Below are 18,621 nucleotides of genomic sequence, written 5' to 3' on the forward strand. Positions count from 1 at the left end.
CTGCAGAGCTGGAGAGTCCCCTCCTGGGGCCCAAATCCACCAGGGGAGAGACTTGCCCCACATACGTGAGCCACTGGGAAGGACACTGCCTCAGACTGAATGTGTCCCCCCCAAATTCATACGTTAAAACCTAACCGTCAGTGCGACAATATTTGGAGGTGTGGTCTTTGGGAGGTAAACAGGTAATGAAAATGGGGCCCTCATGATGGGATTAGTGCCTTTATAAAAGAGATGCCAGCGAGCCCTCACCCCTCCCACCAGGTGACATTATAGGGAGAAGACTGCTCGTAACCAGGAAGCGAGACCCTCACCACACACCGAATCTGCCAGGGCCTTGATGTTAGACTTCCAGCCCCTAGAACTGTAAGAAATAAACTTCTGCTGTTTATATGCCACCCCATCTATCATATTTTGTTACAGCAGCCCACATGGACTGAGAGACGTGCTGCCACCTGGGAACTCGGTGCTCTGGAAATGGGAGAAGGCCGTGGTTGTTGAGCCACTTCCTGTCCCACCCCCTCGGTTCCCCTTCTTGGTATGAAGCCATTAGTTCCAGCCCCCACCCTGCCAAAGCCTGGCCTACCTTGGTGATCGAAGGATTTCCGCAAGGTGGGAAAAGAGGGAGTGCTCCAGGTTGTCCGCAGTATTCATCCAGAGCTGGAGACAACAAGCACAGAGTGAAACCAAGATGTGTGTGAAGAAGGGACTCCATGCAGTGTGAGCAGGTACAGGGTTGAGCACGCTCTCCTTACGCTTGAAGTCACTAACACCATTTAGCAGCTCAGGAATCAGACCAGCTCTCCCAACACCTAGAACTTAGAGGCTGCCTTTCCCGGGGGAAAGCTCGGACACCATTTCTCTCTTCCCCATCTCTGCTGCTGCCCAGTGCTTCTGTGGGAGTCTAGATTGGAACCAAGGACACCTGCTGTAACCTGTGTCTGGCCCTCAGCCCTGGAGCCCCTATAGCCACACACAATACGCAGCTCATCCTCACTGGAGCCTGGAAGGCAAGTGCCAGTCTTCCCAAGCGAGAGATGAGGAAACAGGCTGAGACAGACCAGTTGAGGGACAGGTGCCACTCACCACCAGCAAGTGGTAGGACTGGAATGAGAAGATGAGTCTTGCCTGTCTGGTTTGATGCTACCGCGACCATGCACCCAACTGTGCACACATCACTTTCTTCAGTCCCCTCCTCCGTGAAACCTGCAGCACAGCCCCCTCCCCTCCCACATGGCCGCGCTGCGAGCTGCACACCAAAGGGGATGCACTCAGATTCCAAGAGTGAACTTTATCACTCAGGTTGTTTTCATTCACAGTAAACAAAATGCAGCTGCTAACCGTCCTGCTGGGGCAAAGTGGATGGCGTGCCTTCAGGTCTCCCGTCTGTTCCCCTTTAGAGAGCTCTACTATTTCTTATTTCCAAATACTGACATTTCCTAGGGCCCAGAATGGAGAAGGTTTGATGTGGGACTGTAAGAGTGCATTCACGGAGCAGCTGAAAGAGCTCACACTTATATAAATGAGACCATTTTCCAGAGGGAAGAAGTGCCCTGCAAAGTCCTAAAACGGTATCATTATCTGCATGTAGTAGCCAAGAAGAGTGACGCTCAGAGAGACTCAGAAACTTGCCTGGCGCCCCACAGTTTCTAATTGGCAGAGCCCGGCTTCAAAGCCTGGTCTGTCTGACCATCGAGTCCATCCTCTTGTCTCCTCACTGTGCTCCCCACAGGCATCTCCTGCAGACAATGACCCATAGGGTCAATAATCGACCTCACTTGAATCAAGCAGGTGACCGTGGCCCCATCCTCTTACTTCGGAGTGAAAGCAAAGGAGCCTCAAAGGACTCAAGTTTCTGAGGAGGCCCATGAAGGTAGAGACCACCCCTCTGACTAGTCCCCACACATGCCACATAGAGAGCACTTAATAAGGACCCATCAAGTTTTTTAAAAGAGTGAATGCAAAGTAGATCAAGGTAAAATAAGTGGGTAAGTGGATTGCTCTTAAGCCAGAAGCACACTGACAGATTTCCAGCTCCCGTTTGCACAGCTGCTGCCTGGCATACACAGAAGAGGGCAGCTGCCATTTGGGAGAGCTGGTGTGGGCTGATGTGGCCCCAGTGTGTAGGAGTCCAAGAGCCTGCACACTTGGAACGTTCATTCATGAAGTCAGACATTGAGCAAATGCTTTGTCCGACTCAGTGCCGGGAGAACTGAGATAGTAAGATTGGACCAAGCAATCTTGTGTGCCCCTGAGCCCTTACCTTTCCCACAGAAGCATATTCCTGTTTCCTTTCCAGAGCACAAGAACAATAAAAAGCTGCCACACACATTGGAGGCTGCCTAGCTCTTTAGAAATTACATAATACCAAGTATCTGAATTTTGGGAAACATGGATAATTGAATCTTTTGGTTATTATCCTGTGTCACATAACCTCTGTACTGAGAACTGCATTGAGATGTCTGGATTAGATTTCTTTAAATATCAAATGGATAATACGTCAGATTTTGCCCTCTCCCTACCCCTGGAACCACCTCACTCTCAGAATGGGCTGGCCTATCACTTCTTCAAGGAACCCAAAGCCTCAACCTCCTGCCTTTCTCCTGCTTCTCAACTTTCTGTCTCTCCCCTGCTTCTCAACTTCCTCTCTCTCCCCTGCTTCTCAACCTCTTGCCTTTCCCCTGCTTCTCAACTTCCTGTCTCTCCCCTGCTTCTCAACCTCCTGCCTTTCCCCTGCTTCTCAACTTCCTGTCTCTCCCCTGCTTCTCAATTTCCTGTCTCTCCCTACTTCTCAACTTCCTATCTCTCTCTGCTTCTCAACCTCCTGCCCCTCCCCTGCTTCTCAGCTTCCTGTCTCCCCCTTCCCTTTAAACTGTCTGTCCCAATCATCATGCATGGAACCCACCCTTTTTCTTGTAACCCACTCTTTTATCTCTAAACTTTCCCTCTCAATAGTGGGAAGGACTTGACCCATCAATAGTGATTTTCCCACTGGTATTTTTAACCATCCTTTTCTATTGCTTCCTCCTCCTCAGCCTAAAACCAGACTCAGGTCCCTTAAGTCTTGAAACTTCCTCCCTTCTATTTTCTTCTCTTTTTTTCTTCTTCAAAAGCCCACTGACTGTCTTGACTCCATCCTCCTCCCTCCACCTCACTTCTGACCCCATTACTTATGTTTTCCTAGGCCTGTCAGTGACCTTCAGTTGACCTCCAAGTGACTTCCAAATTTTACACAGTCCTACAAATTACAAAATCTAAAACTTAACACATCCTTGCCCTTACTTGATAGAGGCAGACATTTGGAAAAGTTCTCTTCTTTTTGAAATTTTGTCCTCCTAATCTTTAAATTTTATTTCATTTCCTTTTGTTTTCCTTGTTGTTTTTTTTTTTTAGCTTCTGGTTTTTATGGGTTGCTTGTTTTCTTAACTCCAGCTTTAAAAGCACCAGCTTACCTAAAAGTTTACTCAGGGAGGGGTGGGGTGGCACATGGTCATTCCAGGAGCAGGCAGTAGGAGGGTGGTGGGTTCCTCCATGGGTAATTTCTGGGCCAGGCTGCTGGTGGACATGCTTTGGAGCCAAGCTGCCTGAACTCAGCCACAGCATTTTGGAAGGTACAGGGATGCAGCCAAGGCATGCTGTCCTGTTTATCAGTGTAGTGAGGTCATTTATGCATATCTCCTTTCCTCTTGTGCACTAGGAGCCTATATTCCACACCTGGCTGGCTTCCTGCATAACCCTCTCATCCATATCTTCAGACCCAGATCCAGGGCCTGGTTCAATTAGCTAATATTTTATTTAGGATTTTTGGAGCTATATTTATGAATAAGATTGGCCTGTACTTTTTCATTTCCCATACTGTCCTTTTTTGGTTCTGCAATCAAGATTGGCTCATAAAATAAGCTGGGAGTGCTCTCTTTCCAGTTTCCTGGAAGAGTTGATAAGGCTGGAATGGCCCATTTCCTGACTGGAAGAACTTCCCTATAGACACCCTGGGCCTGGACTTGCCTTATGGATGTTGTTTGTAAGATTTTAAACCTGTGATTCTGTTATTTGATGGTTATGGGACCATTTGAGTTTTTATTTCTTTTTGAGTGAATTTTGGAAACAAATTTTCTTGGAGATTGTTCAAATGAGCTAAGTGTTCACATTTATTGGCACCAAGTTGCTGATCCTATTTTCTTGTTGCCTTTCTAATTGCTCATTCCTCTGTGGTTATTCTTCCCTTTCCTTCCTAATATTATTTAGTTGTGCCTCCTGTTTGTTTGTTTTTTCCCCCTTAGCCAATCTCAACAGGTCTGTCTGTGTTATGAGAACTAGTTATTGGCCTTGGTGATCCTTTCTACGTTTGTTTCTTTCCTACTTAAGTAATGTTCTCATCTCTTTTTCCTTCCTTCTTTCTCTGAATTTTGTTTTTGTTTGTTTTTTTGTTTGGGGTTTTTGTGTTTCCATTTTTATTTGTTCATTCTAACTTCTTGATCTAAAAGTTCTGTTCATTAATTTTAAATGTTCTTTTCTCTAATATATATACACTGATGACTATAAATTTTCCTCTAAATCTAGCTTTCACCAGCACCCCCCCCCACAGTGCTTTGTTATATGCAGTGTTATACAGTGTGTTTCTTTCATTCAGTTCTAAATCACTTCTAATTCGAATGATGAGCTTCATTAATCCTCTTTATCCCACTGTCTTTGCCAAAATTCAGGCTTCAAAATCTTCTATCTGGATTTCTGTAGCAATCTCACAACCCACTCTCCCTTGCCTTGGGCTCCTGCCACCAGAGTAATAGGCCTAAAATAAAATTCTAACATGTCATTCTTTTGTTAACATCCTTAGGTATCAGGAGCTTCGCAAACTTAGCAATAATCTAAAACTTATCTATAAAGCCTTTAACCTAATAATTCAACTTTGATCATTTATTCAAAGGAAATAGTTTTAGAGCAGGGGAAATGTATGCACAAAACAACAAAATAACATTTATTCAAAACAACAATATAGGGGGAAAATCTAAGACTTTGACAATAGGAGAATGGTGAAGAAACCAGGAACTTGCTCTAAGGCAGATATTATTCTGATTCAGAACAAATCTTGTAAAAGTCCATAAAAAATGCTTTTAAATGTGAAGTTCAGATCTTTAACAAGCATTATTGGTGAGGGTCATTGAAGGAGTAGTGATGGAGAGTCGACGAGTGTTGCTTGCTGGGAGCCTATGAGATTAAGAAAGGGCATGATGTGATGGAAGGGACCTTGAATTCTTGACTGGACGGGTCTCACGAATGCACTTGGGGACTAACAGTGACCTGGTGTGCAACAGTGTAGCACAGGTCATAAGGGCTTTCCTAGCACTCATGTGTTTCTAGTTTTAAATACCTCCCTCCTTAATTCCCTGGCCCCTTGCATGTTTCTCATCTTCCTTTCTCAAGCCCTTTTCCTCTCCATTTTGCCTTTCCATGGACCAGGGCTGTGTCTTTGCCACTGTCTGGTTCTTAGAGTCCCAGACTTTGGGAGATGAGCTCTACGGGGGGTTTCTCCCTGTCTCTCCATCTTGTAATGAGACATAGTATTTACTCTTTTTTTTTTTTAAGATTTTATTTATTTATTCATGAGAGATAGAGAGAGAGAGAGAGAGAGGCAGAGGCAGAGGGAGAAGCAGGCTCCCCGCAGAGCAGGGAGCCCGATGCGGGACTCGATCCCAGGACCCTGGGATCATGACCTGAGCTGAAGGCAGACGCTTAACTGACTGAGCCACCCAGGCGTCCCCATAGTATTTACTCTTAACGCAGGAGCATTTGGAACTGGAGTTCTGAGGAGAGAGTAAGGGTTGTGCTAGCGACTTGCTTGGCTGATGGTTTCTCCTCCAAAGGCATTAGGCTCCAGAGCTTCCTAACATAGTCAGATTGTGAGGAGCAGACAAGTGTCTTTTCCCTTTCATTCAAAGTATTTTAACCAAAAAAGAAAAAAGAAGAGTCCATAATAAATATTTTTAATGTCTGTTATGTGAGAAGAGGCAGGACTTAAACTATATCTACACTATGATCATGACTATGATATAAAAATATATGTATATTATGCATAGAAAGTACAAAAAAGCAATGCCTTAAAAGTTGACAACGGTCAACTTTTCTGTAATTTTAAATATTTAAAATTTAAATATTCTATACTAAGCATGTATCATGTTTTAAGTTAAGAAAATCCATTTTTTAAATCCTTCCAAGGACTGCAGCAGGAACTGGCTAAAGCGCACGTCCTGTCATGCAGCCTAGCATCTCCCACCTGTCTCAACTCCCTCCCCGGCCAGCCTCACCTCTCCCTGCCACAGACAGCCCTGCAGGCACCCTCCAAGCCACTTGCTCTCACATCCCCATGGTGTTCCCATCCCTCCTGTGTGCAAATAGCATACACTCCACCTGGAATGTTCCCCCACTGAATGCATTCTGCCCAACTCAGCCCCAGAGTCCTGATCTGCAAATCTGAATGGACTGTGCTCTCACCCCACTCCCCTGATGCCCTGTGCCTGTCTCGCCGTGATGTCTAGCACATTGTAGTGTCACTTGGTCATGTCCTGGGCCCAGGCAGCTGTGTCGAGAGGCTGGATCCTGGTTATCAGCATGTCTCCAGGACATGGCCAGTGCCTGACCCCATGGGCACTCTGGAAATGGTGCTTTGTGACTAGAGCAACCCACCCAAAGTTCTGTGCAGTACCCCCCACTTAGGCTCAGGCCTGCCCTCAGGGTCTCTCAGTCAGCACTTTCAAGGAGTATTTGTCAACAGCAAAGCACCATCTAAAGGAATTGGGGTATATATATTTTTAAGCCCATATATATATATATATATGGTACCCTACAGTTTTAGAAACCGTTCCCAGATACTATCTGGTTTGACCCCCCAGCCTGTGAGGGAGAGGTGATGCTTCCCATTTTACACACGAGAAGACTAGAACTCAGAGAAATCAAGAGACTTGCCCAAGGCCACACAGCCCATTGATGGTCTCTTATTAATTACAAACCCAGGCCTCTGGGCTCCAAAGCCTTTGAGGCTTTCCCTCTCACTATCCTCATGATTACTGAGGAAGCTGGCCTGCTGAGTTTAGAGGAAGCTCCAGATGTTCTTTACCATCACACACACCCACTCCTTCAGGGCTAATGTCCAGTCTCCAGTTTACCTCAAAATTGCAGAGGATGTGTTGAAAGACGCCAACGTTGGTGACAGCAGATGACCCGAAGCCTAGTTCTGCAGTGCCAGCAATCGAGAGGATGAGCTGAAAAATTCGATGGTTTAGGAGAGAGGTCTTTTTCCTCAGGAGAAAAGCCATTATCTGAAAAAGTTAAAACACAAAGCAATTTCCTGGTGAATGCATCATTAGAACTCTTTCTCCTTCACCTGCTTGTGCCCACCAGCACCTGTCGTCAGCCCAGCCTGCAAGCCCTCTGCTCTCTGGTGCTACCTCCTTCATTCCCATATTCTCAGTGGAAAAACACATACCAACTTCTGTGGCTGCTTCCCACCAGTCTCCACTTTTCTGTACTTGTGTACTTGTGTGACTTGACCTCTCACTAGGGGTTTGACCTGCTCTCACTAGGGTCCCCCTGCTTCTTTCTGAAAATCTCCCCCTGTGTTTCCAGAATGCCACTCTCTCTTGGTTTCCTCCTACATTTCTTTTTTTTTTTTAGTTTCAGAGGTAGAGTTTAGTGATTCATCAGTTGCATATAACACCCAGTGCTCATTACATCAAGTGCCCTCCTTAATGTCCATCACCCAGTTACCCCATCCCTCCTACCTTGCCTCCAGCAGCCCTCAGTTTGTTTCCTAGAGTTAAGAGTCTCTTATGGGGGCACCTGGGTGGCTCAGTCGGTTAAGCGGCTGCCTTCAGCTCAGGTCATGATCCCAGGGTCCTGGGATCGAGCCCCACGTCTGGCTCCCTGCTCAGCGGGGAGCCTGCTTCTCCCTCTCCCTCTGCCTGCCATTCGGTCTACTTGTGCTTTCTCTCTATCTCTCTGTCAACTAAATAAATAAAATCTTAAAAAAAGAGTCTCTTATGGTTTGCCTCCCTCTCAATTTTCATCTTATTTTATTTTTCCTTCCCTTCCCCTATATTCATCTGTTTCTTAAATTCCACATATGAGTGAAATCATATGATATTTGTCTTCCTCTTATTGACTTATTTTGCGTAGCAAAATACTCTAACTTCATCCATGTCATTGTACATGGCAAGATCTCATTCTTTTTGATGCCTGAGTAATATTCCATTTAAAAAATACAGACACACCACATCTTCTTTCTCCATTCATCTGTTAATGGACATCTGAGCTCTTTCCATATTTTGGCTATTGTGGACACTGCTGCTATAAACATTGGGATGCATGTGCCCCTTCGAATCATTATGTCTGTCAACCTGTTTGCAGTATGTCAAAGCTATAATCATCAAGACAGTATGGTACTGGTATAGAAACAGACACATAGGTCAATGGAACAGAATAGAGAACCCAGAAATGGACCATCAACTCTATGGTCAACTAATCTCTGACAAAGATGGAAGGATAGCCAATAGAAAAAAGACAGTCTCTTCAACTAATGATGTTGAGAAAATTGGACAGCCACATGCAGAAGAATGAAAATGGACCATTTTCTCACACCATACACAAAAATAAACTCAAAATGGATGAAAGACCTAAATGTGAGACAGGAGTCCATCAAAATCCTAGAGGAGAACACAAGCAGCAACCTCTTTGACCTCGGCCACAGCACCTTCTTGCTAGACATGTTTCCAAAGGCAAGGGAAACAAAGGCAAAAATGAACTATTGGAACTTCATCAAGATAAAAAGCTTTTGCACAGCAAAGGAAACAGTTGACAAAACTAAGAGACAGCCTACAGAATGTGAGAAGATATTTACAAATGTCTTATCTGATAAAGGGCTAGTATCCAAAACCTATAAAGAACTTATCAAACTCAACACCTAAAAAACAAAAAAATCCAGTCAAGAAATGGGCAGAAAACATCAACAGGCATTTCTCCAAAGAAGACATCCAAATCGCCAAAAGACACATGAAAAAATGCTCCACATCACTCGGCATCAGGGAAATACAAATCAAAACCACAATGAGATACCACCTCACACCAGTCAGAATGGCTAAAATTAACAAGTCAGGAACAACAAATGATGGCGAGGATGTGGAGAAAGGGGAACCCTCTTTTACTGTTGGTGGGAATGCAAGCTGATGCAGCCACTCTGGAAAACAGTATGGAGTTTTCTCAAAAAGTTGAAGATAGAGCTACCACACAACCCAGCAATTGCACTACTAGGTATTTATCCTCCTACATTTCTTTGTGCTCTTTCCCATTCCCCTTTACCAAATCCTGCATTCATAACCATCCCATAAATGTTGCTGTGTCACCAGGAAGCCACCACATCCCCATGAGCCCAGCTGCACCAGCATCTCACCTTAGGCTGCAGCCACGTGATGTGCCTTTCTGCTATGTCAGGCCCAGGGAAGCAACAACATGCAAACATTCATACCATAACGGAGGCACTGGGATCCCAGTGGCCCACACCCATCTCAGAGACTAAATGAGAGGGATCCCACCTAGCTTTATGTCTCTGTTGATCTCAGTCACCCAAAAGTCAGGTTGCCTACCCATCTACTGGCATCCGGGTTCTCACCCATCTTATCCACAACTCAATTCCCTAAGCTTCGATCTGACACCACCCAGCCATTCTCCCTATTCTCCCAGCTATCCTCTCCAATCTGCTATTTGGAAGTCTTGCTTGCTGCTATAGACTGCATGTTTGTGTCCCCCCAGAATTCATGTGTTGAAACCCTATCCCCCAATGCAATGTTATTTGGAGGTGGGTCCTGTGGGAGGTAGTTAGGGTTAGAGGGAGTCATGAGGGTGGAGCTTCATGGTGGGATTAGTGCCCTTGTAAGAGTCACAAGAGAGCTTGCTCCCTCTCTCTGATCTCTGTCATGTGAGAATATAATGAGAAGTTGGCCACCTGCAATACAGAAGAGGGCCCTCACCCAACCCAACCATGCTGGCACTCTGATCTTGGACTTCCCTGCCTCCAGAACTGTGAGAAATAACTCTCTGTTATTTATAAGCCACCCAGTCTGTGGTATTCTGTTAAAGCAGTCCAACTGCCTAAGACAGTTGGGATCAGTGAATACTCACTATCTTTCCAGACTGCTCCCGTCACTTCTTAGATATATCTGAAATCTGACCACTCCCCAGTCCCCCACCAAGACATAATTAGGATGGTTGAAAGTTGCTTGAGAAAAATCACACACGCAGGCTGACTGGTTTCACTTTGCAGTAATAGTGTCAAATGCCAAAGCAGTCCTCATTTGGCCTCGTGATCCAACTCTGTTTTTCTAGTAAGCTGGTTTTCTTCATCCTAAAGATGAGGATTTCATCTCTTCTCCTCTCTCCCCAACCTCCCTTCACCTCCACCACCAACTTCACACTCTGCTGAGAAGACAGAACCCATCAGACACAAACGCTCTCATCTTCCCATACCAGATCGACTTCCCATACCAGATCTCATCTTCCCATACCAGCACTCCTTCCTGTCATAAGTAGGGTCTCCATCCACGTGGCCCCTGGAACCCACTACTCACCTTCTTGAGGACATGGCTCCATGGGACAGCTCTTCTCTCCTAGCTGCATCCGTCTCTCTCTCGCTTTCTCTTCTGTCACATCTTCCCACCGACAAAAATGCTCTAGTAATTCTCATCTTAAAAAGAACCCTCCCAGGATGCCTGGGTGGCTCTGTCGGCTAAGTGTCTGCCTTTGGCTCAGGTCATGATCCCAGGGTCCTGGGATCAAGTCCCATATCGGGACTCATCCACATCCCTACTGCCTGGCACAGTACCTAGCTCTTAGTGGGTATTTGGTCAATATGAACTGAGTAAATAGATTCCATCCATGGGCCACTCCTTGTCTCTACCATTTTTTCTTCCTGAAAAACTCAAGCAACACGGTCCTACATGTGATGTTGGCTACCTTTGTAGCTCTGTAGCACATTATCTCTCTCAAGGCACTCTGCTCAGGCAAAGAAAACACTCACTGAGAATTCACAACGCGCCAGGCCCTACACTTAGCGGTGGGGAGGCCACAGTGAGTATGAGTGAGGATTCCAGATCTCCACGAGACCGGAGTTTCTGGGAAGATAGCTGGAGAACATCCAAGTCACAGAGAGCATGGTAGTTCTGGAAGTGAACCTCAGACACTTACTGCATTCAATGTATACTAAAATTATCTTGGTATTTGTCTTTTTTTGTTGTTTTGTTTTTTGGGTTTTTGTTTGGTTGGTTTTTTTTTTTTTTTTGGTATTTGTCTCATGTTATCCTTCTAGATAGACCCACGAGAGCCGGAAGTGCTATATGTACCTTTTTGGAAATGCTCACAATAATTGCCAAAATCCCTAGTCACAGCAGATCTGTATGAGCTGAAGTAGTACACATCCCATCAATGCTGCTTTTAACAACATGGTCAAAGGAAACTTTTAATATCTCCAAAGCCCCAAATTAGAGTTTTAATATAAACCCAGACACACCCATTCACTTATTACTAAAATATTTACTAAGTTTCTGTTTGGTCTCAGTAATATACTGGCAAAGAATAAGGAAACACCCAGGCCTTTAGACAATTACAGTCTCACAGAGATGAGCAGAGTCATAATTATAGCACCGGGTAAGAGCAGTGAGACTGGGCACATGCTTGGTGCTAAGGGCAGCCAAGAGATGGCCACACACTCAGCTCAGGGCTTAGAAGAGAGATCCCCTTTGCCATTTGAGCTTGACCTGGGGAAGAGAGAGAGATGGTACTCCAAGCCCAGGACACAGGTACACAAAGTAATATGATGCGGTTAGCAATCCATGACCATGCAGGATTCAGGGAGGAAGGTGCATTGGCTGGACAGGAAATGGGGCTAAATGCGGTTGGAAGGACAGGTTGGTGGCCAGTTTTTAAAGGTCTTTAGAATCCAGTATAAGGAGTTTGGGATATTATATCAGTGACTGGGTGCCTTTGAAGGGTTTACACAGGAAAGAGGTATCATCAGGTCTATAATGTAGAGCTGTGACGGGTATCAATGAGATTTGAGGGAGAAGCAGAAGGAACGGGCCACTGTCCAGCTGTGGCCACAGTCTAGGTGAGGGGGCATGTACCTGAGAAACTTTCTTCTTCTCAGACCCTGACTTGGGGGCCAAAGAGACAGGGAGGCTTTCTCTTAGCTCCTGCTGTACCAAGGAACCACCATGGCCTTTGTACCCCAGTGACATTGTCTAGACTTTGACACTAGTCCTGTCCTTCATGATTTTCTTCCAGCCATGCAGGAAGGTACTCAAGGGCAGTGAACATGTCTCATGTGACCTCGCAAATAGTAAACAGCACTAACAATCACAGTTGCTCTGAGCAGGCACTCTTCTGAACACTCAGCACGTATTAACTCACTTTATCATCGCAGCCCTACAAAAGAAGTGCTGTTATTATACCCATTTTACACATAGGGGATTAAGAACTAGAGATGGCTGGCACTTACAGAGCCCTTATTTTGCAGATATAATGCTCAGCCCTTCACTTGAATTAAATGATCTAGTGCTCACTACAACCCCATGACACAGCATGTGAGATAGTGGGTAGGGATGGAATCTATTTACTCAGTTCATATTGACCAAATATCTCCTTAAGATAGAGATATTAAGGAAACTGAAGCAGAGAGGGTAAGTAACCCAACGTTATATAGCAAGTTTGAGGAAGAGGCAAGATTCAAACCCAGCACCCTGGTTCCTCTGTCCGGGCTCCTAGCTATCACGTTAGGTGCAAAGTAGCTGGATCACCAATGATTCCTGAATTCAGTGAAAGTTACAGGTATACAGGTGAGCACCCCCATTCTGATCAGAGTGCCTCTCTGCCTGGCCATCACTTGGCCCTCTGCTGTGCCGACACTGGCTTTAAGACCCTTCCCTGTTAGTTTCCCTTCTCCAGAAGTTACCCTGGAGGGAAAGTCCCCTAGGGCCAGTGAAGCTCTTCCCTGCCCCTAGGTAATGACAGCTCCTTGGGGAGTTACAGGCTTGGATGGGAGGCTGGGATTACCTGGTAGCCACAGATGTGCTGCATCAGGTGATCACACATGACATTGCTGGTCAAGACAGAGTGCAAGACTTTCACAGCTGCATACATAGTGTGGTCATCTGTCGCTAAGGAAATGAGGCCCAGAAGGATGGCAGGCCCGCCAATGAAGTCCAGGCTGCTGGCTGCTGGGATGGAGTGGAACACCCTTATGCCTGTGCCGGACAAAGGGGCATTCCATCAATACATCGCAGGCTCAGGGCAACGGCAAGACCCCTGGCAGCCTGCAAGGGCAAAAGAGCTGCAGATGCCAGTGCCACCCTCCACTCACAGTAAAGGGGCCTGTGCACCTGGGACAGGCTGGGAGTGGGAGGAAGGGTGGGAGGTTTGAAAGTCTTAGCTCACTGAGAGATCCTGCCCTGAGGTCTTTCTGGGCCACCAAAACAGGTGAAACAGCCCAGAGTATTTCAGATCACCGCCTCTATCTCCATCCGGAGTGCTGGGTGAGCCACAAGCTCTCGGAGCCTCGGGCCACTGGTGGCTCAGACAACCCCGGGCTCTTGTCTGCTCTCTAGATCCTTCGAGACTAGACCTTGTACCAACCCTCTGCTCTGCTCTTGCCTGCATAACAAGCAGCAGTCACTGGCTGTTGTTTTTACCCCAACAACCACAACTGTCGCCTCTGTCAAAGGGCCCCACCGTGCCCACTAGATAGGCTCCATTGTGCATAGATGCCAGCCCGGTTAAGCTGAGTTCACTAGCAACTGCCAGATGGGGCAAGGTGAACTGGCCTCTCTGCAACGTGGAAGGCTAACTCTCCGACAGGGCTAAATCTCCAACTCTCACCCTCACTGGATAGCCGTTCAGAAGTCCAGGCTACACAAGCAATGACAGCCACCTGCCCATCTTCCCAAATAATAGTAAAATGTCAAGGCCTGACCTACCTAAATGGCCTACAGCCACAGCTCCAACGGTTCGAAGAGAACCCGAGAAGTGGCCAGCACAATTTCTTAGCAAGAACACAGGCATGGCATTGTCACGGGATGAAATGTTCATCTAGAGAAATGAGCAACAATTAGTCCAAAGAAACATGCTGGAATGGAAGAGCTTTTATTCATGAGGTCCTGGAGGGTAGGCACCCCAAGTCCTGGTCCAGTGTTGGCCCTCAGTAAGAGAAAGTCAGTGAATAAATAATAAATGAACCATTGTCAGGGAGACTGAAGCCAAAATTTGGTTTCCCATGCCCCACCACCCAGGCTGTGGCTTAGTCATGTGGGAACAGCTCTGGTGGCGCAGTTGAACCACAGATGTCCCACATGTCACAGTGAAGAGCTACTGAGGGCGAGGTGGACCCAAGGACATGTGGAGGTGGAATGGAGCCACGAAAGCCAGGCTGCCCCCTTCCCAGTCCAGGCTGTCTAGCCTCTGCAAGCCTTGGCCTCACTGGTCTCAGAGGGCTAGGCAGATGGCAGTCCGGGGTACTCTGTGGGTAAAGCACAGCTGTGGTGCTCAGCAAGACCTCATCCCTTGTTTACTGAGCCTCTTCAGTAAAGGGAGATGGCCCTCTGTCTGTAAGGGTGGAGAAAATGTAAACAAATCGGCTCCAATTCATCAGCATTAAGCAAAAGAGCACTTTCTGCAGGAATTAGGAAATTCTTCATCTAATGGCATCTTCATCTACAAACACGTCTGCTTGCTGTTTTGCAAGTTTGCTGTTTAAAATAAACAGGGCAACTCACAGAACATTTTGCAGGTTTGGGGGGTCAGTAGCACCCAGAAAAGAGAAGCTCAATAGTGTTTTCGGCGTCTCAAAGGTTTTTCAAATTCCATTTGTTCCTGTTCTCCGGTGAAGAATAAAGAGCACCTACTTTCTCCTCTGAGCAATTATAAATAAAAGGTTTAGTCTCAGGGGATGCTAATGGGTGGAGAGGCATATGCTATTTTAACAAATGAAATGGGCAGCACGCCTGTGTGTATCTGTCTCCACATGCACAAACATGAATTAGTGTTCATTTAAGCACTGAAAGCTGAAGCAAGCTATGAGATCATGATTCCAAAAGGGGGCAACAAGTGAAGGCAGAAGTCATACCTCTTTGGCAATCAGGCGGCTGTCCACCTCACTGTAAGTGTTTCTGATGTCTGTAACACTGGTGATGGAGGAGCTGGCTAGGTGAAGGCCAAAGGAAACCCTTTCCTCCGCAACCAGGGGCGTCACTTCTATATCAGGGTCCACTCCTAAAACAACACATCTTTGATCACCTCTACTCTCTTTATAGAACAGAAAGTACAAGCTCAGTAAAATAAATAGCTATGGCTCTTTGGCAAAGCTATCATTGAGAGACTGTCTTATGTTGTTATATTATACGTTTGTATGTTGTATGTTTATGTCACATATTTGCCCCTATCAGTGCTTCTCTGACACTTATAGAAAACTGTGGATAAATCTCACAGGATTAACCTTACTATAAAATAAAGGCATTCAAGGTGTGAAATCATTGAAGCTTGAAGCATCTAACGAGGAGATGATATAACCTCACCCTCCAAAACCAAAATGCTGAGTGATAAGAAAGCTGACTTATTAAAAAAAAGAGAGAGAGAGACTGGGCTGAAAGCCCTAAGATTTTCAATGAGCTACATGCCATGGTGAACATTCCACTTGAAATGAGCACTCTGGTCCCTGGATCAAGGAAAGCCACACGTGCTACTGGAACTGCATGGCCTGAATAGCCAGTGGGCAAAATTTTGGCTCTAGACTTGACCTCATCACCTGGCTCTGGCCAGTGCCATCTGCCACAGGAAATGGAAGCTTGAAGAAGACATGGGGCCTGGAGACAGAAACACTCCACAGTGCTCAATCGCCCTTCACTATGCACAAGTCTTCTGTACATAAATTCATTCATCATTCTTCCCAGATGGGAGCTGACCCCCTTGACTTGATAGAGCAGTACTCCCTACTTGAACAGCCAGCAATCAATAATGGAAATGTGGATGTGTTTGTCTGCCTGTTTAATAATTGAAGACAACAGTATACTTTAGTTAAAAAGCCTCTTCATTAAAAGGAATGTAACTTATTTATCGCATTCTCTTCTCTCTTTCTTTGCTCATGGTATTACCTACCCATTCTCCTCCATTATGTGCTTTGGAGTTGAAATCTAAAGGATATTGTCATTTCCTTTTCTGTGACATATTCTGTTGGGTTGTAAATTTATAATGATCCAATTACAGAGGTCTTCCCCAATGACTGACCTATGCTGAGTTTATTCTTTATAAATATGCTATAAATAACTGGATGTCCATTTAAAAAAGAGTATCAGCAAGATCATTATAAATCAAAACACTCCATACCTTGAGCATGCACAGCTTGGAAGTTACCACAGTATCTTGGGCCAAGTTTGTTAATAACTTCCAGAGTGTCCACTGAGATGGCTTCTTCAAAGAGGTATGTAGGGCCAAGACGCCATATTAATGACGACTTTTGTTTCCAAACTCGAGGGGTAGCAATATATCCATAAACATCCACAAATGAAGATGGATCCATTGAAAGGAAAGGCCCTGGTAAGGCCTGAATATACAACATCTGTTGAAATTAAAAGGGTGGGGGTAGGGGGAAAGGGAGAGATTTAACCTCAGAATTAATCAAATAAACACCCAAGGATATAAAATTATATACCTTATTCTCTAAAAGTAAAAGCTTATTTTATCTACAAACATTAAAAAGGTCACTCTCAAAGCTGAGAAACAATGCAGGAAAACAGTTTACAAAATGCTGGTGGGAGTGAAAAACTGACACTGTGCCTCTGGAAACAAATTTTATGAGGAATATTAAGAGCCACTAAAATGTTTATCTTTTTTGTTCCAGTCATTCCACTGAGAACCTAAATGTCCAGTATTTGCACATCCATTAAGTTTTATGTACTAAAATAATTACAGACATATCCAAATGGAAAGGAAGAAATAAAATTATCTCTATTTGCAGATGACATGTCCATGTGGAAAATTCCAAAGAATCTACCGAAAAAAAAAAAAAATGCCTAGAACTAATAACTGAGTTCAGCAAGGTCACAGGATACATGATCAACATACAAAAATGAATCACATTCTACAGGCTAATAATGAACATGCAGAAACTAAAATTAAAAACACTATCATTTACAATTGCTCAAAAGAAAATGAAATATTTAAAGAAAAAATGTATGAAATCTACATACTAAATATTCAAAAACGACAATGAAAGAAATCAAAGAAGACCTATATAAATGGAGAGGCATACCATGTTCCTGGATAGGAAAACTCAACATAGTAAAAATATTATTTCTCCCTAAAATGATCTATAGGTTAATGCAGTTCCTATCAAAATGTCAGAAGGCTTTTGTAGACACAGACAAGCTAATTCTAAAATTTATATTTGAAGGTACAAGCCCTAGAATAACTTAACAAATAGCTTAATTCTTCTTTTTCAAAAAGAAGAGTGATTTTGATTATCTTTTTTGAAAGAGAAGAATTAAGTGGGAGGCACCATTCTAACCAATATTATTATATAGCTTATTACATAGCTACAACAATTAAGATAGTGTGGTCTTGGTAAGGGTATAGTCACATAGATCAGTAGAACAGAATATAGAATCTGGAAATAAATCCATACAAAAGTGCCCAACTGATATTTGATGAAGGTTCAAAAGCAATTCAATGGAGGAAGGGTAGCCTCTTCAACCAATGTTGCTGGAACATCTGGACATCCATGGGCAAAGAAATGAACTTCAGCCTAAACTTAATACCTCCTACAAAAGTTAACTCATAAGAGATAACAGATTTAAATGTAAATCTAGAAAACTTTTAGAAAAAAACACAGAAGAAAATCTTCTGGATCTAGGGCTATGCAAAGAGTTCTTAGACTTAACACCAAAAGCATGAGTCATAAGAGTTAAATCTGATGAATTATACTTCATCAAAATAAAAATTTTTGTTCTGCAAAGTCCTATGGGAAAGAAGATGGAACACAAGCTACTGACTAGGAGAAATTCTTTGGCAAATCACACATCAAAGGACTAGTATCTAAGGCCGAGCAATGTTGAGCACTTTTTCATGTGTCTGTTGGCCATTTGGATGTCTTCTTTGGAAAAATGTCTGTTCATGTCTTCTGCCCATTTCTTGACTGGATTATTTGTTCTTTGGGTGTTCGTCTGATAAGTTCTTTATGGATTTTGGATACTAGCCCTTTATCTGATATGTCATTTGCAAATATCTTCTCCCATTCTGTCGGTTGTCTTTTGGTTTTGTTGACTGTTTCATTTACTGTGCAAAAGCTTTTTATCTTGATGAAGTCCCAATAGTTCATTTTTGCCCTTGCTTCCCTTGCCTTTGGCAATGTTTCTAGGAAGAAGTTGCTGTGGCTGAGGCCAAAGAGGTTGCTGCCTGTGTTCTCCTCTAGGATTTTGATGGACTCCTGTCTCACATTGAGGTCTTTCAACCATTTGGAGTCTATTTTTGTGTGTGGTGTAAGGAAATGGTCCATTTTCATTCTTCTGCATGTGGCTGTCCAATTTTCCCAACACCATT

The 18,621-nt window shown here is 44.4% G+C and overlaps 1 protein-coding gene across 1 annotated transcript in view; it reads right to left on the reverse strand.

Annotated features, from left to right (window-relative positions):
• WDFY4 (WDFY family member 4) overlaps positions 1-18,621 on the reverse strand; it is a 236,720-nt gene that overhangs the window by 151,646 nt on the left and 66,453 nt on the right. The window contains exons 17-22 of the mRNA XM_081823086.1: positions 16,411-16,642; positions 15,155-15,300; positions 14,010-14,121; positions 13,090-13,280; positions 7,158-7,310; positions 584-657 (exon numbers count right to left, since the gene is read on the reverse strand). Of these exons, the coding sequence (XP_081679212.1) occupies positions 584-657; positions 7,158-7,310; positions 13,090-13,280; positions 14,010-14,121; positions 15,155-15,300; positions 16,411-16,642 (908 nt within the window). The remainder of the gene's footprint in view (positions 1-583; positions 658-7,157; positions 7,311-13,089; positions 13,281-14,009; positions 14,122-15,154; positions 15,301-16,410; positions 16,643-18,621) is intronic.

The sequence above is a fragment of the Leptonychotes weddellii genome, chromosome 6 (genome assembly GCF_054177405.1).
Source record: "Leptonychotes weddellii isolate Sample4059 chromosome 6, ASM5417740v2, whole genome shotgun sequence".
NCBI lineage: Eukaryota > Metazoa > Chordata > Mammalia > Carnivora > Phocidae > Leptonychotes > Leptonychotes weddellii.